Source organism: Trachurus trachurus (genome assembly GCF_905171665.1).
Source record: "Trachurus trachurus genome assembly, chromosome: 3".
NCBI classification, from domain to species: domain Eukaryota; kingdom Metazoa; phylum Chordata; class Actinopteri; order Carangiformes; family Carangidae; genus Trachurus; species Trachurus trachurus.
Window position 1 is genome coordinate 17,709,670 of NC_139893.1, and position 27,133 is coordinate 17,736,802.

At 44.8% G+C, this 27,133-nt stretch overlaps 1 protein-coding gene across 2 annotated transcripts in view; it reads right to left on the bottom strand.

Moving 5' to 3' along the window:
* The window catches only part of atosa (atos homolog A), a 32,294-nt gene extending 8,287 nt beyond the window's left edge, over positions 1–24,007 (bottom strand). Inside the window, exons 1-4 of one of the 2 annotated variants that reach the window (XM_084001752.1) lie at positions 23,768–24,007; positions 22,729–23,724; positions 1,419–1,603; positions 551–747 (exon numbers count right to left, since the gene is read on the bottom strand). In XM_084001752.1, coding sequence (XP_083857878.1) covers positions 551–747; positions 1,419–1,603; positions 22,729–22,759 — 413 coding nt within the window. In that variant the 5' untranslated portion in view covers positions 22,760–23,724; positions 23,768–24,007. Of the gene's footprint in view, positions 1–550; positions 748–1,418; positions 1,604–22,728; positions 23,733–23,767 lie in introns of those variants that run through there. The other variant, XM_084001751.1, reaches the window with a different exon arrangement.
* Between the last annotated feature and the right edge of the window lie 3,126 nt (positions 24,008–27,133).

A 27,133-nucleotide genomic window follows, 5' to 3' on the forward strand; every position in this document is an offset into this window, starting at 1 on the left:
GTGCAGGAAACTGAATCAAAATCAGGTGAATTAACCTGAGTGAGTGCCAAGTATATGTCTACATTTTTCTTTCATTTTGTCAGTTTTTAAACTGGTGTTTGTTGATTTATCATACATTTGTATATTTGTAAAAACAGTACAATTATCATGGCCCACACTAGTACATGTGAAATTATTTTTTTGTCAGAGATAACTATACAAGACTTACAATGTGCTTGTACAAATGGAGAATTAAATTACTTCAACTTGAGTAACTCTAAAGATGTTTTTCAGGGACCGAGTTTAACTGTGCAAGCATCGGTCTGTGCATAAAATTAAATTACACTAACAAAATATAGTATCAAATGTACCAGGATATATGAAAAGTGAAGTTGTTGAAGACAGCAGTGGATGAATAGATGAGGCAGCAGCCTTGGAAATACTATGTTGGTCTGCACAGCGATTGTGGCGAATATTGTATGAGCTGTGAAACATCAGTGTGATCAAAAAAGTGACGTCACTGTGTGGCCTTGTGTTTTTGAGCGTGTGTGTGTGTGTGTGTGTCCCTTACTGTCTTGGAACTGGCTGCAGGGTCCATCTCTCCAGCAGCAAAGCATCTTGTTTAATGACTGGGTCACTGATGGGGTCACTCGGGGGGGAATCATCACCATAGCAACAGTCGGGCAGGAGCATGACCTCGATCATGATGGGGATGTTGTTCCTCCAAAGCAGGATCACCTCCGAACGGGTTCGCCTCGCCTGCCGGCACTGGTCACACACACACACACAACCCCCACAGACAAAGGTGGAGTGTTAGTGTTAATTAGACGATGTCGAGGGGAAAAGCAGATGGGGCTCAGTGGAGCCTCACTTAGTGCTGAACCTCTCAGTGATTTTATTTAGGTCACATCTCAAAACAATATAAACATCTAGTCCTGGGCCCGTCCTGGGTTAAGGGTTTCTGCCGTTTTTCCCCTGGTAAGGGTTTCCTATGGAGTTTTTCCTTAGTAGATGTGAGGGTCTAAGGGCAGAGGGTGTCGTTATGATGCTATGTGAAGCCCTTTGAGACAAACTGTTTGCAATGGGCAATACAAATAAATTTGCCAAAATGTCCCCTTGTGGCTGACTCCATAAATTGAGTCAGTCCCTACAGACTCTCATGTTAAAACGCCCAACTTCACAGCAGAACTAAACATGTTAACAGTCTGATCTGCACAGTTTTGGTCTCTATAGCTAATGTCTTATAAAGAATATATCAAATGTTCACTGTGTACTGTTTGATCAGGGGGCCGCACTTCACACTCATGACTTGAATGACACAAATGAGGCAGCAACAACCTCTTAGTAAAAGGAGAGAGAGAATCGCTTCTGGCTTCACTTACAGGAGCAAAGACAAGAGAGAGACTGTGTACGCAGACGTGGTGTTCACATGTGTTTACCTGGGGCAGCTTGTCGCTGCATTCGTGCTTGTGAAGAGGTGGCATGGCCGACTGGGCCGGCGGACAGTGCAGCCCCTCGGTCCTGCCCTTCACGGAATATTCCGGTGTCCTTCCCTCTGTGATGAGTAAGGTCAGGAACACCAGGAACTCCTCCGCATCGTATTCAAAAAACTCCTCCGTTGCATCTAGAGGCAGAACAACAGAGGGTCGGCAGATTGTTTAGCTTCACACTTTTGAGAGAAAACAAGAAACCACCTGGAGAAAAGTAAAGTGACTGAAATAGGAATGCAATTAGTGGAACAACCTGTATTTCCTATAATGATCATAGGAAAGCTTGAATGTCATTGTTTAGATAATTAACTGGATGTGGCTAACTTAGTCAGGAAAAGCTTGTTTGGAGAAGGGGTGTGGGGGGAAGGCAGTGGATGACACAGGTTTTCTAGTTCGACTGCTTCAAAGGAATATATTTAGATCCTCCATGTCAGCTGAGCTCAGGGGTTGAAGCCACACACTGTTCTCTCTTACACACACACAGACACACACACACACAGACACACACACACACACAGACACACACACACACACACACACACACACACACACACACACACACACACACACACACACACACACACACACACACACACACACACACACACACACACACACACACACACACACACACACACACACACACACAGCACTGATACTAACATCATTCATACTCACTGACGAAACATTTCCAAACAAAAACTCACCTAGATACATGAGGACAATACGGGACAGAAATAATTAGGCTTTGCTGCACCACCCACAGAGCTGGCAGGACAGAGGAGGGTTGATTCAACTTTATACCATGTTTAGGAAAAGACTATTTGTGTTCAAATTAACAAGCTATACAGAAATGGAAAGACTACAGACATGGACAACAGCTACATTTATGGGGGCAAGACAGAGGTCACTGGTTAAATGTTACTCAAGTGGAGCTGTGGCTTCTTGTAGGTTTGTCTCCTGCCTTAGCAACATTAATTGAACCCCTGCTCCGTTTGTGTTATAATTGACGCTAAGATCTTGAGTGGGGTATTTTTAGCAGGAGATTGAAGAGCCTGTCTTGACTGTCTATCTCCAGTTTTCCTCCAGAGAAACCTCCCAGAATCCCACAGGAGGTCAGCTGATACACAGCAGCGCTGAGAATTGCAACTTTCTTTTCCTTCACAACACGCAAGCAAACCCACTGCTGTACAGAAGCTGCCTGCCTGCCTGACAGTCTCCAGCCCACCCCTTCTGTCTCCATTTAAATTGGAGTCACGACTATGTGCATTTTTTATTTTTTTTAATTTTTTTAAAGTTTTGATCATTTTGATGCTGTCAAGTCTGCAGGTCCCCGACAAGAACACAAGCACACACTCCACCCTCCCATCAGAGCAGGGCAGAGTCCCTCTCAGCTGGCTCTGCAGAACTGTGAGCTACAAGCTGCTGCTGTGTGTGTGTATGTGCATATGTGTGTGTGTATGTGTGTGTGTGTATGTTTTGCTGCCAGCCAGGCAGTCACGCACATTCCTCACAGGGAACTCCTCCTACATGCCTTTGAGCTGCTGCTGCACGTGGAGAGAGGCGCACTCCAACACAAAACATGACGAAGGAGGGAGTGGAGTGGGGGGGGGGGGGGGGGGGGGGGTTCTGTTAGCCAGCTGTAGGCTGAATACATGCAGGGTGAAAGAGATGGAGTGAGGCTATATAAAGGTGGACAATCTCCTTTTTTTTTTATGGGCTGCAATCAGAAGACAAAGAGAGAACGAGACCAACGGCAGGAGAGCGAAAGAGAGCAAGGGACAGAGGAGAGAGGGAGAAATATATGACAAAGGTCAACGTTCAAGGTCACAGGGTGTTTTTATTACCTGAGCCTTTACATGAGGGGCTGCTTTGAACGTACCTGATGTACAGTAGTAGTATGGAGCTAAGGTATAAAACCCTCTCTGACTGTTTGTATAGGAAAAGATGATGCTGTCAGGGGATTTGGGCTATATTGTGAAGAAGGCAAGGAGCAAAGGAGGAAGGAAGCATGGATGGATGAAGGGAGGGAAGTAAAACTGTGATTAATGGAGCAAGGGGGAAAACAGCCTCTGAGAAATGGTGTGCTACCCATACCGATCCCCCCGCCCCCCCCTTTTACACTCACACACACACATCCAGAGCCCCAATCATGTGTGCACAGCGGGTGTCAGGTTCCCGCTTTCTAGGAAAAACCAAACCCAGGAACAACGTATACATTTAAATACCTGCCCTGCGTGACCAAAACACACGTGAACAGCCGACAAACAGAGGCATCGGTAAACAAACTCACCATCACCATAACACACAAACCCACTGAAGATGTTACAAAACAAACACAGACACAAAGCAAACACACACACACACACACACACTGCAGTGCGGTGCAGGACAAAGGACTAGTGATGGTGGATTTAGTTAAGGGGCCCACCCTGCGTACACGTAGATGAGAGCTGTCATTCTTCAGGGCGTCATGCCTGAAAAGAACATTCCTATAAAGCACAAACACAGCACAAAGAAACAGAGCCTGACTGGAGACTTAGAGGTGATCAGGATGCACAACGACACACATACACACACACACACACACACACACACACAAATCCAGGAGAAAGTAACCTTTGCACAGAGCGCTACAAGTTAAAACAGTTTATAAAAATAGCAAAAAAAATGATTATCGGGGCGAAGACAAACAGAGGATCTGTTGTTTCAGCCTGATGCAGGATGCTAAAATCATTACAGGCAGATCACCTCCCTCTAATCCTGCCCTTGGTACAAATTTGGGAATTTATGTAACAATCCACATTGTTTACCAATCATTAAAGCTTTACAAGCAGGGTTCAATGTTCAATCCCTCCTTTTCCTCCTGCTGCCCCCCCCCCCAGCCCCTCATCCTCCCCCACCATCCTCCACCTCCTCCTTCCTCTCCCACTGGACCATGACCAATTCATTCCTGCCCCTCCACCTCTTTAAAATGTGAGAGCCATCTTAACCATTTATGTTTGTACGTTTGGATTAATGTGTGTGTCTCTCTCTCTCTCTCTCTCTCTCTCTCCTGGTCGCCCTGCATTGGCTTAGAAACGAACCAGAGCAGCTACTAGCGCAGCTTGAGAAGCACAGACACAAAACATTTCAATCAGGAGGGACATAATCAGGTTTAAGTCCACTGTTTGAATAAGAGGCTTTGGTGATGCATCCTCCACTTTAGCGAACCAAACCTAAATACATGACACATAATGGAACACTGATCTTTCTCTTTTCCATGTGCGTGTGACCTCTCCTCCGTCTCCCGATAACGTGTGATGTGAATTACGTAACAGGTTCGGATTTGGATTCAGGCGTCTTATTATTAGACCTGTGACCGCCTGCCACCGAGTGCAGCTGGATTCCCGCCTACCGATCGGCTGGTTCGGCCTGTAATGTGCACACAAACACACACACACCACACACACACACACACACACACACACACACACACACACACACACACACACACACACACACACACACACACACACACACACACACACACACTCATGCCCACACCTCTCAGCTGTCTCCATGTCCCCGGGCCAGAAGATCAGTATAGAGTCATGTGGGATGGAAAAAGGCGCACTGGTCGGGAGAGGAGGGGTCAGCCTTTATAGCTAACATAGTGTTACACACTGACACACACACACTTTGGCGTGATTCATCATTACCTAAGACCTAACTTTTTGAGAGGTTTGTGTGTTTGGATTTCTCTACTTTGTGTAAAAAAAAAGAAGCTAGATTCCTGTGCACTCTGGTCTGGAGAGAGAGACCAACACAAACACACTTTCAGATAAGATGACCCATTAAACCATGAACTTTTGCCACACAATCACTGCATGGCTGCCTCTCTTTCTGTAGCAAAGGCTGAGCTGCTTTCCACACACACACACACACACACACACACACACACACACACACACACACACACACACACACACACACACACACACACACACACACACACACACACACACACACACACACACACACACACACACACACACACACACACACACACACACACACACACATACGCTCGCAGCTAATTTGCATGCTGTGTAAGTACTCAAAGTGGCAAAAGCCACTCCCATCCTCCTCTGCTCAGCTGGTGCTGCACTCTACATGTGTCATTTGTGCATGACCATGTTTCATCCGAGCCCTGCTGGAGTCTCTCTAGCCTTTCCTCATACCTCAGTAATGATGTCTGTGGAGGTTGGGGAGAGTCTTGAGTGTTACACACACACAGATAATACAAGATAGTAATACTGCAAGGCAGCGACTGGGGAGAGACGACGTATACTTCTGAGGGAGAGAGACAGACGGTCTGGGCTGATATCGGACAAAACAGCTGAGTATTGTAGAAAGCAGATAGGAAACACAGAGTTAGTTCAACAAAGGCAGACAGGAAGGGATATTGGCACTGTTTCCAGTTAACCGTCTGTCCATGTCAATTTCATGCAACTGTCTGAAACCTTCCGGAAAAAAAAAAAGGCAAATTAGATAACATTGCATCAGCTGATTTTTATTTTCAGCATTTTTCTTAAAAAAAAAAATTGGATAGAGACAGAGGGTAAAAAGAAAAGCAGGGGGAGAGGGGACAACAAGTAACAAAGTAGCCAGGCTGGAGTCAACGCTCAGGCAATCTACCGGCTGAGCCACCGAGGTGTTACATCAGCTGAGTGTGACAAAACACACCCACAAAGAAAACACAGTACGGTATGTTGTCACAATTGTCACTTTTTTGATTGTCAGACAAGTCCTGTTGGTTAAATTAACCAAATTAACCAACCCAACCTCAAAGAAGTCAGTTATGTTCCATGACCAACCTGACAATATCTACATCAAATATTTAAATTACCGTAACTTAAATGACTAAAAGCTTAAAAACCATTTAAATGTGATAAAGTTAAACAGTAATTGCTTAGTTCCAGTTTTAATGCCTTTACTGGTTGTGAGGGTAAATAAATAACTCTGTCCACAGCTCCTGCTCCCCTGAGTGAGACACTAAAGCCCTAAGTGCTCCGGTGGGGATGAGTCCGTTTTCACAAGATGAATAAATAATAAAACTATGAGAATAAAGGTCTGAAATGCTGCACTGATTTTTTAATGAAGAAGAAAAAAAACACAGAAAGGACATCAGAGGATATTTCAGATTTCTGAGACTTAAAATGCATTTTTGGTCTCCTTGTTTTCTTGAGGTCTTAAGTTAATATGATTTCATTTTATTCAGGACCTGCAGACTCTAGATAACTCAGTCTGCTGGGAGGGTCTATGTGTGTGTGTGTCTGTGTGTGCGTGTGCGTGTGTGTGAAGGGCATTTCTAGGCAGCCTCCGTGCAGCAGTCTGCTGAGCTCGCTGAGGTGTGTCAGCTTAACACACAATGATATCTGGCTGCTTCTGAATGGGACAAACCAGTGAAGGCTTGATGTTCCCTGCTGAAGGTTTCTCATTCTGTCAGCAGCTGCTGTCGGTGGGAAACAACTCAAAGTCAAGGCTTTTATTCTGCACTCGACCCTTGTAACCCCCCCACATACAACCTTGAATCATGTGTGGATATGCAAGTATTGATGGGCTAAAGAAGACTTCTATAGTGCCATCATTCAGGCCATGATGTGACATTCCCCACCGCGATTTCATCCATACCTTCACAAGGAGACTTTCTCATTCCTCGAAGACGACACTTCTGCCGTGTCTGCATTACCCCGGTACATGAACTCATTATTTCAAACCCAAGTTGCATCAACAAATGACAAGACTGCATCACATCACTTCAACTGTGCATAGGTGGAGGGAGAGGAAGAGGAAACAAATCTAAATTTAACACCAGTTCTGCTGTGCCTGTGCTGAAATAAAAAGGGGGTCATATTCTCTGTTGCATCGAAGGCAGTATAGTCAGAAGAACATTGTACAGTTCACACTGTTTGGCCACAGTTGCAACACCAAATAACTAAAGAAAATGTCACCACACAGAATACGATGTGATGCACTGTGGGTGCACCGAATAAAGCAGCGCATCACAGGACTTGTCAAATTCTCCTACGCTCATAAAGATTACAGAGGCAATGGTTGTTGTTTTTTTTCTTTTCATAAAGACAAAAACTGTGCACATGTGTCACATGTGTACAGCTTCACTTCCATAATGTCTATACAGAGGCAGGATGGGAGATTACACAGACAGTTCTTCCATGCTAAACCTCATTTCTGCAGCCCCCAGTGAGATAAATATAGACGCCACTTGGTAGCTCTCATTTTCTGTTTTTCACTCTCTCTCTGATTTCAAAGTGTAGATTTCTACAACCAAGCGCTTGATGACTTTGTGATGGCGTCTGCCGGCAAAGACGGGCGACTGCAGCTAGTCGACTGCCTGAAGTCATAAACTGTGGAGTGACAAAAGTAATTGCAAGACGGTGAGAAAAGCTCCGGCAGGCGCAAAGTTAGTTCCTTACATGTTGACACATATGCCACATATGTGTCACTATAGCTACTTCATAAGATAAGATAACCTTTGCCAACACATAGCACAAACAACTCATGGATTATCTGAGGAGCACAAAGAGGCGCCCCTAAATTCCACCACTGAGCTGGGCGTTTGAAGGCTGCCTGATGTCCAATATGTGGCAATCCCAAGATTATGAAAGCACAGAGAAAGTTTTCAAGTATTTAAATGCACTGGTAGCAAAGCAGGTGGCAGATCTGAAGTGTCAGCAGCTCTGGCGACTGCATTTCTACCACCATGGGAATTGTTCGCAATGCTGTCTTTTATGTTTCATGGCCAGTTCTGCAGTCGGACTATATTTGGAGACCAGCTGGTCTGCAAGACCAACTAAACTATATCACCTTTTCCCTATACATGTGAGGGATTAAAACTGCTTGTTCATAGTTTTCTTTGCCAACTTTATTTCTACAAACACTGCACAAGACTGTGGGTCTAAATATGACGTCTCCCCATGAAAAAGAGCAACATGAAGTATGAAGGCCTGAAAAGAGGCTACAGCGGTGGCCTACATGTACTGTATGAATATGCAGTATGCTGTAACATAATCAGATATGTAAAGGGCACCTCTGACTTTTCAGTGCCATAAATCAACTAGGCTATATAGCACCTGCAGTGCTTACGTAAGATCACCATAAGTAGTCCAACATTCAGTCACTTACCAAAAAATCTTCTATGCTTGAGGTTCAATCCAATCATATTTCTGGTTTATGTTCAGATTTCCTGTGCAAAATATCAAGGACACAAATGCCAGCCAAGAACTGGAACCAAGAAAATCTGGACACTGCTCATTGTTGCTGTCTAACACAGCGCAACACAGCCAGCGCAGCAGCATCAATATTTTGTATTCGAAACACTGAACCCTGAATTAAAAATCAGGTCGTATGGTTCCTACACATTCCCACAACTTATGAGCTGTTACAACTGCTACCATGCTGCTTGTGCTTAATTGAGCTATGTGATTTGAATTTAGGGCTGCCCCCGACCAAAGATTTTGTTGGTCGACCAGTAGTCGTCACTTATGGCGATTAGTCGACTAATCGACCCCCCCACCTTGAGGGAATTTTTTTTTTTTTTTAATAATTTATTTATTTATTTTTTGCCCGCGGTCAGGTTGAGAATTAATTAATTAATGCTCGTGACTCCGGCCGTGTTGGGTCCGAGATTCAACAACAAGCCGGTCAGGTTTCACCGTTATTACCGGCAGAATGCCCGTTTATCACCAATAAACACAGTGGATGAGGAGGGTAAAAAGTTACTGAGCTCAGGCTGTGTGACGGGGTTGCGGGGGTGGGGGTCCGCGGCGTGGAGCGGTGCGGGCATAGACATGTGTCTAATGGGTGCGGATCTCTGACTGCAGCGGGGACTATCATGGATCCGCTCCGTGACACTGAGACTGACCGCCTGTGAGCGCTGTGGGACGGGACCGGGGCTCAGACAGCACCGCTAACGGTGACAGCGGTGATACGAGAGAGACTGCCGTGCCTTGTAAAAAAAAAAAAAAAAAAAGTGTCACGACTTCCTGTATCTGGCCCTTCAAAATAAAAGCCCCATAACCTTTCCTATACAGTTCAGTCATTTATGTTGGCTTAATTTTGACAAGACACGGCTCCAAATGTTTTTTTTTTTTTCCTGCGACCAATCGACCAATGAAATTTTGGTCGGCTAATGATTTTTTGGTCGACCAGTGCTTGGTCGACTATTTGGGGGCAGCCCTATTTGAATTTAAGCTTATGTAAATCAAAACTACTGCTGTTGTCTATTGTTCTCAGGTTCCTTATAATGGCAATGAAATACTGAATCAGTCCAAAATTTTGACAGCAGACAACAGATAAGTCTTGGGTGTTTATTTTTATTGTCAATTGTCCAGCTATGGCGTTCCCATGACTTTAAGTTCATTGTGTTTTCAATTTCCTGTGTTGAAAACATGGAGACAGGCAAGTGATGCCCATGTGGACTAAATTACTGTTAATAAATACAACTACAGATATCCTAGATTACTTCAAAATTTAAAAAATGTATTGCATATTTTTTAGAATATCTAAGCATGTCTGAAGAAAAATGTTAAAATTAACTCCCACTTTTTTAGAGACAATTAGCATTTAACTGTTTGAGCAACACAACTGGCTATTGGTTCCTGGGCCACAAGCTACTGGACAAGCAGTAGCACAGATTCTGACATAGCAGTATCAAACATGCTGACTACATTGATTAATTCAAAGAAAACACACCTTTGGGGCGTAAAGTATTTTCACTATTGCTAAATTTCCTGTGAAAGTACAAACTGCAATACGACTGAAGAGACAATTAACTGAGTGTCCCTGCAGCAATTTAACAAAACTACAAGTTTTCATTTTCATTTGTTTCAGTCGCAAAATTTAAGGCAATGGAGCATCAAAGGAAGACGGATACACTTTCCCAGTCATTTCTCTCCTGGCGGACTGACCTGGGAGCAGTGGGGAACAGTGATCAACGATCACAACTGTTGACCAGGGAAGAAAGGGCGAGAAAAAGAAAAAAAACCTGTCTCTGTTTCCAAGGCAACCAAGACAGTTTGTTAAACATTCCTGTCACGGTGATTGAGTAGTGTCTAGTGTGTAGGCATGAGCTGCGCCAGTACAGGTCTTTGTATGTGACAGTGAGCTGCAGTCTGACATCACAGTGTATGAAGACAATTAATGCTCCTGTTCTGCTCTCTGACTGTGTGCTGCTGGCTATATGCTTTTTTTTTTGTGTTGGGGCATGTCCTTGTATTGTACACTGAGACTGAGGCTGTTCTGTCTCTTAAACTGTTAATGTGATCATACCCTCTCTTGTGATTGTGTAGGTGTGTGTGTGTGTGTTAATGCCCTGAGTGTTTATGTCACTCTCTTATCTTTTGTTCCATAGCAAAGCAGCAGAGGGCCGCCGCTATAAACTTCAATTGTAATAACGGGGTCAGTTGTGTTTCCATAGTGTTTTATAACACGACTCGCATGTCAGTGCCAGCTCACCTTTCCTGTTTTTGTCTGAGTGTTACAAGATTAAAAAACACTGGAAGTGGAGGCCAAGTCTGCCAAGAAACTGGTGTGTTTGTGCCAGGGGACCATAAAGTATGGTAAAGATCACCCAGGTTCAACTTGATGTGTTGATATTAAAGACATTGGTATTTTAAACATCTCCTAAATAAACTTTGGACATTGTCAGCCAACTCCTACTCAGCACCAGAAAGTGTGTGTTTGAGTTATTTAGTCTAAGAGTTCCTTTCTCAAGACTTTTCCACATTCCTCCCCCAGGATTTACTGAGATGTGTCTTCGAGACTTTGAGCTCTGGGATCTATGACATGTGTGTGTGAGTGTCCCTCTCTCCCACTCTGCAACACAAAGGGGCAGATTCACAGCACACATAGCAACAAGCCCTGATTGGCTGAGGGACGTTAGTACAGTTCCAGCTGAGGAGAACCCTTGTTTTGTGAACTCAGCTGCTATTATTCTCCCACAGCCAACACACACACACACACACACACACACACGACCCAAACTGACAAACCACCTTGCCCTCTCTCTCGCACCCATTATTGTCAGCCATAAACAGAGCTGTTGTTTAGAAGCTGAGCAACTCGCATACTCGTGAAGTCACATGGTAAACAAGCTCGGAGCCACTGGAAAGAAGAAGAAGAAGAAGAAAAAAAACTTTTCATCATGAGGCGCAAATGCGTAACAGACAACCCTCGTCTCAACTGATGTGGAAAAAGTCATTTAAGGCTTATGATGAATCATGTCTGTTAATTAAAACTTCTTTCACGTTGTTATCGCCGCTGTCTCCCTAGTCTGTACACCTCGCCAGCAGACGAGGTCGTGCCAGAACCTCATTACTCATGTCAGTATCACCAAGGCAAAAGGCCTGTAATAATTCTGAGGAGAAAAGCCGTCATTGTAATGGCTAAAAGTATGAAAACTGAAGAAAAAAAAAATTCTACACGTTAGCCTGTCTGTAAGCAACTGGATAAACAACAATAATTTCTAATCAAGCTGTATTAAAGCATTAGTAGATCAGTCGGTTTAAACCCACACTGACTTACTGCAGTGAACCTTTGTTGAGTTCTTGCAGACAAATCCCCCTAAAATCACCTGTGCTGTTCATGCCTTCTTACAGTATTAGGTCAGTATGTATGATGAAAGCTCCAGTAACAATGGAAGCCTATCACGGTTAGGTAACGGTGGATGAAGGAGGGCAGGAGGGAGTCTGCAGGATTTCATCGCAACCGCGCACTGTGCCGAGCGATCTCATCTTAGTGATTGGCACACCTTTTACCAGATCGGATCATGACATCAGCTTGGTGAAAGTCTGCATTCTGCCGTCTGGCTACTGACCACAAAGGCATAAATTCAAATGCCAAAACCTGCAGCAACATTTTTAGATGAGTTATGAGATACAGCACACTCTTATCATCCTCAACAACCATAGCAACAGAAGTCCTTGAGTACGTACTTAAACCCCCATTATTGAGATGAGTTGCTCAGTGGCTCTAAGCAGAAGTCTGGTTGCACTGGGCAGCTTCCAGGTGCATAAATGCATTAGAAGCAGTCTACTAAAGTGTACATCAAAAAGAAAAAAAAAACACTGCGCTGTAAATTTTCTTGAGATATACCTGTAAAGACTCTTGTGAGGATGCGCACACATCAAAATAATGGATGGGCACATCATGTGTGGCTAAAGCGGACTGAAGTGTAGCCTGCCTGCTTGTGACATTTATTTGTTCATGCACACCACTCCACTAATCTCCCTCTTGTCTTTCCCGAAATGCCAGAAAAATTATCACCGCTCACAGTCACCTAAGGTTTGTTGTGCCCTGCGTGGTGCCCTTTTTGACCTTCCTTGCACATTTTGTAGCTGGGCCCCCTAAGCTCCTGTTATTCAGGCAAGAGCAGCCCTTTGCAAACTCATTGTCTAACTAATGCCTATTATGTAACGTGGAGTAGGGTGAGTACAGCAGTACTGGACAAGGTGGTCAAAGTGGGAATCACTTAGGCCTAGCAGAGCCAACAATCATGCAGTCCTGTCTAATCTAGCGATACAAACTTGAGCTACATGCTTTACTGGATTCAATTTACATTTTCTAGAAGAAGTGAATTCCTATATTATATCAGGTGCATTGGTGCAAAGACAGTGAAAAAACGATTTAGTATCATAATTTTATCCTAACCCCTAACCATAACTTCAACAGTGTGGATAAATGGGATCTCCTAGACCAACCCGTATCCCCTCCATCGGCAAAATCTAAGCTGAACGCCAGGACAGTAGGGCAGTAGGGCAAACCAGCCTCTCTCTGTAACCAGAGCCACCCGGTCCAACAGGAATGCACAGGCTTTTGACCTCTCCTGTGCTGCCGATGCCAATTTCTAGAAAGGGGAGTCTGAATTGAGCAACCCAAGCTGCCTAGCTCCAAGAGCCATGTGAAAAGTGTGTCAGTTGTGGCACAAGCAGATTGAGGTGGTTGGTGACTGGAATTAACCGCTTCAGACAAGGAAGCACAAGGCCAAAGTCTTGACATGACTGGGGAAAAAAAAAAAAAACCTGTTCACTTTTGGCAAAACTCAAGTGGATGATTAATCTGCCCCAAAAAGCAAAAGGCTAAAAAGAAAAAAAAAAGCAGTTCTTGTTAACCGTCTTTGCTTTTTGGCATCATGTATTTGTCATTTAGAGTCTGGTTTCAGCACCTGTGAAACTTGAAGTAGCAGCCTATCTCAACAGCAGCACACAGTAACCATATAACACGTCTGATTCAAAAATCTTCCTCCAAAAAATGAAACAAGTTACGAGAAAAAAATGACCTGGTAACCTTGTTAAATAGGATAGACGGTCAGCAGCTTTGGTGAAAGGATGAAGCAATGCAGGAGAATTGCCTCTTGATACTGAGGACAGCTGCCGTCCTGAGAGAGATGAGATGAGGCAGTGGAGAAAAAGAAAGGGGATAGTTGTGATGAGTCTCAAATTAACTTAACCTCATGCTGTTGTTAATAAACAATGTGCTTAACGCCTCCTCAATGAGCCCCCGAGGCGCTCTCCGCTAACAGATACTGGTGGTGTGTTGCGCTTGCGTAACCATGATTCCATTACTTTTAAAGAATAGGTCACATTGGGGATAGATCAATTATCCCATCAGAATCTGTATTAGCTTTCTCCTGATTAATTAGTATTTGGGGATGACTCGCAGCATGAATGCAGAGGTGTAGGAAAAAGCTTTTAAACCTAGCTTCTATTTGTGATATTCTCTCTTCATATTAGTGTCAGATATTTAAATTCTGAATGAACGTGTGGTGCGTGAACCTGATTTAAGTGCTGTTTATGTAACACTCTTTACAATCCAAGAAGTACAGTGTCTGGTAACAGACCAAAAAAATCTGGTGAGGATTCCAACATCTTAGGAGTCAATCCAGATCCATCAGTCAATATCCACACTGGCCAGGTCTAATAAATCAGAGGCATCTAATAAAACACTTCTTTATTTCCTTATTACTTAAAAGGAAACTGGCACAATGTTGTGCTACATTACCGTTCCTGGGAGCTTGTTATGATTTAATACAATGTCTTGCATATAGGCCTACTGAATTTTTCATTTAACATTTAGCTTTTAACATCAACTGAATCAGAAAAATAGTAAAAGAAAAATAACTTTGAAATAGAACTGCTTTGTTAAACAGATTAAAGACTTAAAACACTATAGAAAACATTGCTAGTGAGTGTTATCTGTCCTTACTCTAGCCCCATATAAAATGCATGCCAATAGCAGAATATCTGCATGCAACATGTATAGTATTAATCACTAGACTGATAATTCTGTCGGGCCTTACGATCACCTGTTTCATTCTGGTGTTTTAGGGAAACCGAGCTGTCAAAAATGCTCATTGTCTCGGTATTATCAGGTGTTACAGCGGCTAAGGTCTATGAGATGTGACTCAGATGGGAGGAGATAAAGGGAGGAGATAAAGGGAGGATGGGCGGATGAGAGGAGAGCAAAATAAGAAGACCAGTGGAGCAAGGAGTAGGAGCATTGATTCATTAGGATGGAAAAATTAGCTTTAGAAGGTTTTCCCCTACTCGCAGAGCTTGCAGCATTACAATAATCACACATCCATACACATGATACACTTCTATGTAAACACCACTGACTCAGGGGCTCCCTGGCAGCAGAAACATGACCCCCTTGCTGCTTCAGCCGGTCCAGCGCTAAGTCTGGATGGGGTATTTTTGTGTGCCTGTATAAACTGCCAATGCTGCGCCTTGACATATGGTGGTCATGTTGGTGTCGCTACAAAAATAACAGGCATGGTTGAAACATGACAAGAAACTTTTTATTATGTAGTTTCTCTGCAGAGCATGTGAATCTAGCTGAGTTTACACCTTCACACATATCTAGTCAGGTCACATCAAAGTTTAATGCTGGAGAGGAAGGAAGGATGCGTCACAAAGGACACCTGGAAGTAGTTGGTCATGGAGTTACTGTGCACGTGATACTAACTATGTGGCGACTTTGCTCAAATAAAAACATGTTAATACTGTCCACAAACCCCATTTAGTGTGCTTTAAGCATTAATGTAAAAGCTAGTAAGAAATTGTGGTTTATTGGTTTATTTAAAAAAGATGGAAATAAAGGGGGGAAAGAGACATAGATACTGTGCCCACCACAACACCACCCCCACCAAGAAAAAACACCAGGTCCAGATGGCTCTTCCTGTACCTACGGAGCTGGCTGCTGGTTGGCTATGAGGAGCCACAGGGGCGGGAGGATGTGACGAACAAAGAAGCAATGACATCACTGGCTCAGTGGCACCCTGGCAGCAGAAATAAGACCCATGCTGCTTCAGCCGGTCCAGCAACCATGTCTGGATGGTGTATTTCTGTGTGTCTGCATGGCTCGTGCCTTAATACGGAGTATAGCTGTACTAAAAATGTACACTTGTTTTTATTCCTGTGCGTGTGCAAGTGTGGACACAGCTTTATGACTGAAGTGACCTTACACATTAAGACCATAAAGTGTAGAGTGTATCCTTACAGTGTAACACTGCACGTGTACATGTGTCCTAATGAAGGGCTGGCGTGCTAAATTAAATGTTCCAGTGTTATGTAAGAGCATTACAGGACTGGGAGGACTGGGGGGCCCAATCCCATACAGCAACTAGGCAAGGCTAGGCTACTTACAGTCCGACCTGTCACAACAGCATTGATTTAGGCTGATTACTCTGGGGGCCAGGATAGTAACTCACAGCTGAATGCCTACAAAGTATTGGTATTCATTGCGAAGGCCAGCTCTGAATCTTGCTGCACAATAGGGAGTCCAATATCCACGTTGAATGGAGCTGGGTCAGCAAATGGCTGTGGTGCTATATTGAAAAGGTAATACACAGAAGCACTCATGTTGACTTAAGCTGGTTGATAAAATCAATAAATGGTCGTCTCTGTAAGAGGAACATGTCCTGGAACAAGTTACCATCACACATCAGAAACTGCGACAACTACAAATCTCAAACATTGGTTAAAAACAAGCTTAAATACTGCTGATGCCTTTTCCTGGGGGCTTTTGTTCTATTGTTCTGTAAATGTGGGTTAAAATTGTCTGTTTTTATTCTGTCTGTCTGCGTCTGCTTTGCCTTGATATTGTCTGTCTGCGTTCTGTTTTGTAATTGTCCATTGTATGATTTGTCATCGCAAGGTTTTAAAGTCTTCTGTGTCTATGTTGTAGGAACCTGCCTTAGGACTATGGCTGAAATTTAGCAGTTGTGCTAAATCCCGCGCATTTACACTGATGCTTAACGCATCAATGTTGATGAATGTGCATTGTCCCAACTCAATAAATAAATAAATGAAATGAAATACCTACTGCATGCCTAAACATGAATATCGTTAAGTGAGAAAAAAACATGAGAGCAGAGAAGAAATGAGTGAATCCGACGGCGTCCGACTGTGTGAGGGGAGTAAAACAACAGAGCACCTGTTGTGGCGACCTCCTGCTCCAGCATGGGGTAAATCACCGCCAAGGAGGAGGCAAAGACAACACAGGACTAAGCAGGTGCTGTATGGGACAACAGAGTGTGTGTCACTCTGTTATCTGGGTTTCTCGTCAGTGAGAGTGTATATACCAGACATGGGCAAACTACGGCCCCCGGGCCATATACGGCCCGTTAGGCTTTTTAATCCGGCCCGCCGAACTTGTCCAAATTATAGTAAAAACCCATGGATGTGTAAAAACCCCATTCATTTCCCTTTCCCCTGCAATACCCTCGTTTCCCCGATAGATAGCGCACTAGTCTAGACTAGAGACACATTGACCTTTGTTGGAGTCAAAGGTTGGAGTGCAACTTTCCAGCTGCCATTTTCCCCCTTCGGTAAAAATGAGCGGACCAAAGAAAAGAAAAGTGGACACTGAGTGCCGAGTGTTTAAAAAGGAATGGACAACAAAATATTTTTTTACTGATGTCCGATCAACGGCTGTATGTCTTATATGCCAAGAAACGGTTGCAGTTTTCAAAGAGTACAATATCAGCCGTCACTTTGCCACAAAGCATGCTAACTACGCTAACAAGCAGTCGACACAAGAACGGGAGGCTACTGCTCAGAGGTTGGTAGCTAATTTACAGACTCAGCAGAATTTTTTTCACCGACAAACTGCGATTCAAGAGTCAAGTACCAAGGCAAGTTTTTTGCTGGCATTCAAGTTAGCAAAGGCTAGCAAACCTTTCTCCGAAGGCGAGTTTCTGAAAGAATGCATGGTGGAGACAGCAGATCTCTTGTGTCCGGAAAGCAAAGGCAAGTTTGAAAAAATCAGCTTATCACGCAGGACAGTAACTCGCCGTGTGGAACTGATTGACGAAGATATTGTCAGCGAGTTAAACAAAAAGGCGGAGTCCTTTAAGTTTTATTCACTAGCACTGGACGAAAGCAACGACGTGAAAGACACTGCTCAGCTCCTCATTTTTATCCGAGGGATAAATGACAGTTTTGAGATAACGGAGGAGCTTTTGAGCATGGAATCGCTGAAGGGGAAAACGCGAGGAGAGGACTTGTATGAACAGGTGTCTGCTGTCATCGAGAGAATGAAGCTGCCTTTGAGTAAACTTGCCGGTGTCACCACGGATGGATCGCCAAATTTAACCGGAAAAAACGTCGGGCTGCTGAAAAGAATCCACGATAAAGTGCAAGAGGAAAACCCTGACCAGGATGTCATTTTTCTTCACTGCATCATTCATCAACAAGCTCTATGTAAGTCTGTATTGCAGCTTGATCATGTCGTGGATCCAGTTGTAAAACTTGTTAACTTCATACGAGCAAGGGGACTTAATCACCGCCAGTTCATTACGTTCCTAGAGGAAACCGATGCGGATCACCAGGACTTACTTTACCACTCTCGTGTCCGCTGGTTAAGTTTGGGTAAAGTGTGCCAACGAGTGTGGGAGCTCAAAGACGAGATTCTGTCGTTTTTGGAGCAAATGGGGAAATCCGACGGATTCCCTGAGCTGAGCAATGAGGACTGGCTTTGTGACTTTGCGTTTGCTGTGGATATATTGTCACACATGAATGAGCTGAACGTTAAGCTGCAGGGGAAGGATCAGTTTGTGCACGACATGTACACAAATATAAGAGCCTTCAAATCCAAGCTGATTTTATTCTCCAGGCAAATGTCAAACAAATCTTTCACTCATTTTCCCACACTGTCCACGCAGAAGGCCACCCGAAACGTGAAGAAATACTGCAAATCACTGGACGACATGCACAGAGAATTCTGCCGTCGGTTCACTGATTTTGAAAAAATTGACAAGTCACTTCAGCTGGTGTCCTCTCCCCTGTCACAAGACCCCGAAACAGCACCGCATGAGCTGCAACTGGAGCTGATCGATCTTCAGTCTGACAACGTCTCAAAAGAGAAATTCAAATCTCTTAAACTGAATGACTTTTACGCTTCACTTAACGAAGCCACATTTCCAAACCTGCGGAGGACGGCACAGAAGATGCTGGCATTGTTTGGCTCGACTTACGTGTGTGAGCAGACTTTCAGCGTCATGAACATCAACAAAGCCCGTCACAGATCCCGGTTAACTGACCAACACCTCGGATCTATTCTGAGAATCGCCACAACGAAACTAACTCCAGACTTTGATGCACTGGCAAAAAAAGGAGAACAACAACATTGTTCCCACTGAAATGTGAGTTTCTCTACTGTGTTAAAAATAGCAACTTGCGCATTTACGCACAGCAGTACAGTTACAGTAGCTTAATTAACATGTCGCACATGCTCTCAATTTAAAGACCCCTTTCTTTCGTTGGGTAATAACATGTTCTGAATGTTGAAAGTGATTCCATTGATCTTTTTCCAGTAAATTTCTTTAAATTTGCACCTTCAATTGTGTCTGTTTTTCATACATTTCAATCCCCAGGTTTGATAAATTACATTGCGTGTCCAAATGCTCCTGGCCCGGCCCCTCTGTCAAATTTTAGAGCCCATTCTGGCCCACAAGTCAAAAAGTTTGCCCACCCCTGGTATATACCCTGATCCGCTGGCATGTGTCTGGGACATCTCAGGGCAGCTGTAATCTTACTGAGCACACGGCAGAAGGCAGGCAGTGGAGTAAGTTTTATGTGTGTGTGTGTGTGGATATGGGGAGGGAGGGTGGTCATTATTCAACTCCTCCAGGGACTAATGTCTCCAAACAGGAAGCTCTGCCATACTAACACACCAAATAACATTAAAGGGAGCGGGAGCGCAGCGCTGAGGCTTGCCAGCTGACTGAGTCTCTCCAGCATTACAAGCTCTGAGGTCATCTCTGTGTATATTGTTCAAACCATGTCTGACAACGGCACAGAGCGAGAGCTGTGGTTGAGGGCGTTGAGGAGGAAGCACCAAGTCACACCATTCTTGGGTCTTTACTCACACATTTCACCATATGAACTCATATGACCGTCTAATGCAAAGCCCAACACAAGCTATTTTTAAAGTGTAAAAACCGCTAATGTGGTCCTGACTCAAGCCTTTGACTATTCATAATACACTAAAAAAACATCATCTCTTTGAAGCTACAAATAAAACCCACCTCGACCACACCTCACCTCAAACAGTTTGAAACCTGATATGACGAGCTATGTTCTGCCCAACTGGTGTAAACAGGTCCCGAGTTTTTTCCATAGCTGCTCTTTATGGGACCTGTTAAACGCTGTCAGTTGAGCCACATGGTTCAACGGTACAGCGCTTATTAAGGCCAACTGCAATCTGTTGCGCACTCCCTGCAACTCTCACTCACTCCTCACACACCATCCTGACTCACAGTTCCACACGGAAAAAAACAAAAAAACAAGGGGGTCAGATGACTCTGGTTAACATAAGTGCTGGTTTTCTACCTTTATAACAAAAGCATGGTTCACCAAGTGCCACAAAGAGACGCTGCATGAACTTTGGGGAAAAATCTGCTCGTCACAAAAGTCTTTGTAGACCGAGAGCTCAGCTGTTTTTTTTTGTTTTTTTCCTCTGGGTACCAATCCTGATACCTAATCTCAGGGTATTAGCTGACAAAGGAGTCCCAACTGAGACCAGTGATCTTTTTCTGTTTCTCAGTTTTCGCTCTATCATTAAATGAATTAGGATAATTCATCTAATTGGCACAACTTTTTCAGTGAAGTTGGGGAAATTAACACAAAACATTGTTAATACGCTTTTTAACCACCTTAATAAATTATGTTTTCACAGCAGTGACTAGGAAATTGGCCAATTCAGCCTGATATGGGATCTGTTGGTCAGCATCAGTAGCCTATAGAAACTAATCCTTATCTAAATGTTGTATTTCAGCATCGTCGGTGCCCATATTGCCTCCTTCAAGGTGCTAAAAGTGGAGCTATAGCTAAGGTATGGCTGTTTACAGCGTGACTCTATCACCTCATCACCCACCCGAAGCCTTTTCACACCCACCTGATCAGGAGGTCACAGCTTGTGAGACTTGTCAAAGAAGTGTTAGTGTTGGATGCACATGTCTGGACTTGTTGAGCTCTCCCCCCTCCCTCATACATTATACAGAGGCTCTCCGAGGAACTCTCAACACAAGCAGGTGAAGAGCAGTGAAACTCGCTGATCTGTGCTTATAGCTCGCCCTCGGTACGGTCCAGGCTACTGAGTAAACAGCTCCTTTCACCACTGCAGTCCCTCTCTCTGAGAGCAGGGAGAGGAGAGGAGAGGAGAGGAGAGGAGAGGAGAGGAGAGGAGAGGAGAGGAGAGGAGAGGAGAGGCAAGAGAAGGAAGGGAGGCATCTGGCCTATAAGCAATCTAGTATCTCCACCACAGGAATGGCACAGTACGTTCCAAATAACAATAGCACCGCAGTGACTGCCAGTCAAAGAAGGGAGCCACTGCTGTGGAGCAGCTTCAACTGGCACAGGCTTTCACAATTAGAACATGACAGTGAGAAAGCCAACCTGACATGGTGACAAACCATGAAGGGTGCAGAGCAGATGCACTGTTCATATGTGCCGTAACGTAGGACAACAGCTCTGATCTTTTCTGGCTCATCGGAGACAGGTAGACGTGGAGGAAATTAGGCACTAAATCCTTTCAATATCCCCCAATTTGAGAGCCATTATCCCCACCAACACAAAACAGCAGCGTGACGGGGAGGGTGCTGTTCGCCGTTGACTCACAATGTTAGGCTTCATTATTAGGCTATAATTACATTGTACAGTGTCAGTCAATGTGCCCTTTACTTTGGCCAGCCACATCACACAGAAGTCTGGTGTCAGTGCTTCTATATAAAGGATCCTGCAAGCAAGGCAAAGGCAAGGCTAGGGTTAAAAGTCTAGGCCCATATAGGGCACGTGCTTACTGTGTGTTGTGGAGTCCCATTACCAACATATTGTGCTCTAAGGAAGATCCTGCTCCGGCCAGACAGCAGCCTGACTGCCGTTTCATAACCTATAGAGTACAAACAAACAGACTACCCCTGATTGACTGCAGCTGATCTCATCATGGTGGAGAACAGTGGCTCTTCACACTTCCAAGTATGGTGCTTTTGTGTTGCTGACAACAAATCCAGGCATCATGGATCACAAACAACCATGTAAAATCAATCACCGAGTGAACCATTTATCTCACAAGTTTATACAACACTTTGCGTCGCTTGTGTCAGGGCAGAGATTAAGGTATCAAGAAACCCCTTTACAAATTAATGCAATAGTAAAATTAGTATAATTGCACATGAATAAACATGGGTGTCCCCCTATCCCTGTTTTACCTCTTGCTGCAGATACAGCGACATGTAAACAGGTTGCAGAGCATAAGGCAGGAGCCTTATTTCCACAACAGGGTGGGTGTCAAGAGCGTTTTGCAGCATCCTCATGCAAGAGACTGTCAAAACATAAGCAACTAGAAAAGGGAACGGTGTATTTTTTTTTGCAGGAGAGGATCTTGCAGGTTGGGGGAAAAGAAACAGCTGGCATTTGTGGTTACATCCAAATAAACTAGAACAGCAAATGCGTGTTGTACGTCCATGTCCCCATTAACTCGGGTCAGGCTTTGTTAATTCACATAACCAGTGACCAGGCTGACCAGCTGTTACATAATTCCCCTGGCCTGATTCTCCTCTCAGGGGAATGGGTACAGTCAGTTCACCAGAGCTGGAAATGCACAGCTTGCCCCACACACACACACACTGACCATCAAGTCCACCAAAGAGATGTGTGTGTATTTTGTGTGTATTTCTGATGCCCTGTGCACATACCTCGCTCGGGCTTCATGTTGTCCAGTGTCATCAGGTTGCCTTCAGGGGTTTTCTCACAGGGTCTTCTTAGTCTTCTTTCTTTTTTTTTCTCTTCTATCCCACCCAGCCTTTGACAGCAAACACAACGGTGTCTGGACCCCCTCCCTCTCTCCCCAAACCCTCTGTGCCTGAGACTTCCTGTATTAGCTAAGCAATAATATCAGCTGTGAAGCCTGCGTTAGTGCCAGCGGCCCCTATCCAACAACAAAGCATTGCTTTGTTAGCATGCTACTGTACGCTTCCATCGAGTCGCACTGTATTGTCCGACTGACTGAACACAAAGACCAGCTGATCGCGGATGCTGCAGATACAGTTGGCTTCAGCTGCTGGAGTTGTGTCAATCTGCTAGCGAGTAACCAATCTGACTACTAGTAATATAACTAGCGAGCTGGCTACTCTTACAGCCCCGTCTCAGATAACACCACCTGAACCAGTTACATCGCGATGCATTTCTGAAGCTCCTCTAAAGGGACCCCCACCTCCCTCCCTCCCTCCCTCCCGCCCCCTCCCCTGCCTGCCTTGGAGCAGCGAGCCCTGCTAACTCAGCAGTGTTATCTAGGTAGCAAACTCAACCAACTAACCTTATCGTCAACTGAGCTGTTAACGCGTCTGCGGGCGACGACAACCACGCAGGAGAAGCGCAGGGAGCCACGACGGCTCAGCCACGAACACCGATGCCGACGGACGGACGGACTGACTGACTGACGGTCGGGGTCTCGGTATTTTCTGCTACGACGAGAGCATAATATTCAGCATTATCAGTCCCCCTTCCCCACTCACGACAGTATCAGGCGAATAATATGCTCCGCTTTCTATCCGTCCCCAGCTCCTGGTCGTCGCCATCTACTTCACGTTAAGAAACGCCACCTGTACCGACTTCCTTTGTGATCTTCATTAAAACTTTTTCAAACAAACAGCCCCGACTCTCTCTCTCTCTCTCTCTCTCTCTCTCTCTCTCTCTCTCTCTCTCTCTCTCTCTCTCTCTGTGTGTGCCTCCGACAGCCTCGGCAACGACTGCAACGCTGTTGTTGTTTTCTTTTTTTAACCGTTGACAGGTCAGCCAACTGCCTAAACTTACACGACTCTGTTTTTTTTGTTTTTGTTTTTTTAGGTCGACATATATATATTCAGGCGAAATGCAGATGAAAGGGAACAGTGAGTGCTCCCTCCTGGTCGTGATGCTTACAGTCCTGCCTCCCCTCCTCACTTCCCTCCCTGCTGCTTGTCAAAACAGATCAGTGCAGCTCCAGTCACGTGTCCCAACAACAGCCCCGCTCGTCACTTCCCTCTCTGCCAGCCTCGCATGAACTCGCAGCCATAGCAACCAAAGAGGGTGGACCTGACCACGCGCAGACGTAACTCACAGGCGGCCATATTGGGTCGGTACACTTCTCTGACTCTGGCTGCAGCAGATGAGGGATCTGCGCTTTAAAAAAAAAAACTATTCATAACTGTGACATTTTGTCCGTATATAGATGATACTTTAACTATTTGCATGATGTTACTTTTACAGAGAAGTACATGATTAAAATTATGTACACTGGTTGGCTACAGTCTCTTTTTAACGTTCTAGTCATTTCATTTTTTGATATCAAATATGCCTATGTATTTTTTTTTATTTTTAAGCTTTATTCTCTTTTATTGCATGTGTTGTGTCTGTTGTTGTGTTTGTCTTGCCTATGGACCTTGAGCCTGAAGTAAAGATAGGTCTAGCCTATATACCGTAGCGTAGGCCTATATATTCGTAATTTAAAGTATGCAGTATCATACGTGCATTTCTGACGTTCATAACAAACCAAACCGTTTGAAAATCGGTCAAAAACGGAGCAAGTTCTGGTTATTATAGTAGGCTAGATCTTGCACCATACTCTGAGGGAGCGAGCATACTGAGCCAATATGGCGGCCGTGCGGCGACGCCGTGTCATTGGGCAGCAGCGTCAGGTGAGTCATCTAGTCTTCACTGATAGCAACCACCAACTTTAGAAGTGGTACCAAAACTTCTCCGGGGCAGGACCAGGAGGAAGCGCCGTGTCCGGTGATGAACACAGGTTGAAAATGAAGGAGATACAAAAAAAACAACAACTCTGACTTGAATTTGATTCAGTCGCGTGGCGTTTAAAAGCAGAGGACTTATTGCGATGGGCTGGGCGAAGCGGGGACAAACAAGAGATGAGCTGTACTCTGCGCGAGCTGATTGGTCAGTGGAATTCGGTGCGCGTTCACGTGCGCACGTGAGCTTTCGTCTTTTTCCGTGATGAACATTTTGTTCTGGCTTGGCTGGCTCGCGTGAAGCCAAAGATCGTGTGTTTAAACGGTGTTTACAGTATGTTGCAGCACAAAGTCCTGACCGGCTTAGAGACAAGCAAAGCCACTGTGCAGTGAGAGTTCAGGTGTAATGTTCCTTTACAATGACGGAACTTCCTGTAAGGCATTCTGGGAAATAAACAATGTCCGAGTGAACTGCAAGCGTCCGAGTCCGTCCGTCCAAGTGTGTCTGAAAGTAACTATTAATCTATAGTGACATAACATGGTGTCAGAAGTGCTCCACAGCGAGTAACACTAACGAGCAAGACGAGCTACTCGACTGAAGAACTCACGGAGCGTCCATTTTCCAGCCAACTGTCTGCTGGTAAGAGGCTAGGCTAACAAGCTAATCACCGTTGGCGGCAGTTAGAGCCCCGCTCGCTCAGCAAAATGGAGCAGTTCCAAGTCACCCCGCCGCCGAAATTTGATTTTACAAAGCCTGAAGAGTGGCCGAAGTGGATTCGCCGCTTTGAGAGGTACAGAATCGTCTCAGGGCTAGAATTGAAGGCGGATGAAAATCAAGTTAATACACTGATTTATACGATGGGTGACGAGGCTGAGGATGTTCTGACTGCGCTGAATCTGTCGGACGAGGAGACGGGTGATTACGAGACGCTGAGAGACAGGCTGGATGCACATTTTGTTGTGAGAAGAAATGTGATTTTTGAACGAGCGAAGTTCAACCAAAGACAACAAGAGGTCGGAGAAACCGCAGACTGTTTCATCACAGCTTTGCATAGCTTAGCGGAGCATTGCGGCTATGGGGCGCTCCACAGTGAAATGATAAGAGACAGACTTGTTGTCGGAATAAGAGATAAAAGACTATCAGAACAACTACAACTGGACCCGGAGCTGACGTTAGAAAAAGCTGTCACGAGGATTCGCCAGAGTGAGCTTGTTAAGAAACAGCAAGACTTGCTCAAAAATAATTTCAAGTGTGATAACCATCCGGGCAACGTGGACAGCATCAAGGCTCAGGCAAGACCCTTCAGACCTGCCAAACAGCAAGGAGAAAAACGGACAAAGTGGAAAAAAGACAAAGACACTCGACAATGCAACCGATGTGGCAAAACTCCATCACACAGCAAACTCCAGTGCCCAGCCAGTGAGGTAACCTGCAATAAATGCAAAAAGAAAGGGCACTATGCCAGGGTGTGCAGGTCAGGAGTTGTGGGAGAGGTCCAGATTGCAGGTGAAGAGGAGGGTTATGTAGCATTTTTGGGGTCGGTCACAGTAGATCAGACAGATGAAGCCTGGGTTACTACAGTGCGGGTAAACAATCTGAACTGTGAATTTAAAATAGATTCGGGGGCCGATGTAACTGTGTTGCCAGACAGTGAATATCAAGCCATAGCTCAGAGACCAAAGTTATTGCCCACCCAGATTAAGCTATATGGTGCAGGTATGAGCCCTCTTACAGTTAAAGGGAAGTTTACAGCTAAACTTTGTACAGACAGCAAAGAAGTAGTAAACTCAGTGTATGTGGTTGCAGGTCTGCAAAAGGGGCTACTTAGCCGCCAGGCCAGTGTTGCGCTTGGGCTGATAGCGAGAATAGAGACAGTGTCTTTCAGCTCAGTAGAGGCAGTGAAACAGCAGTTCCCTAAACTCTTCAGTGGGCTAGGTAGAATGGAGGGAGAGTACAGAATAGAGCTAAAAGCAGACGCTACGCCATTCGCACTGTCAACTCCCCGGCGGGTCCCACTGCCCCTTCTGCCAAAAGTCAAGAGAGAACTCACCCGCATGGAAGAACTTGGAGTAATATCCAGAGTGGAGAAACCCACAGATTGGTGTGCGGGGATGGTCCCGGTACCGAAGCCAGATGACACAGAGGTTCGCATCTGCGTGGACTTGACAAAGTTGAACAACTCTGTCAAAAGAGAGAGACATCTACTCCCTTCAGTGGAACACTCCTTGGGACAGCTAGAAGGCGCCAAAATCTTCTCAAAACTCGACGCAAATTCAGGGTTTTGGCAAATCCCCCTATCCAAAGATTCTGCTCTACTCACCACATTTATCACACCTTACGGGAGGTACTGCTTTAACAGACTTTGCTTCGGCATCT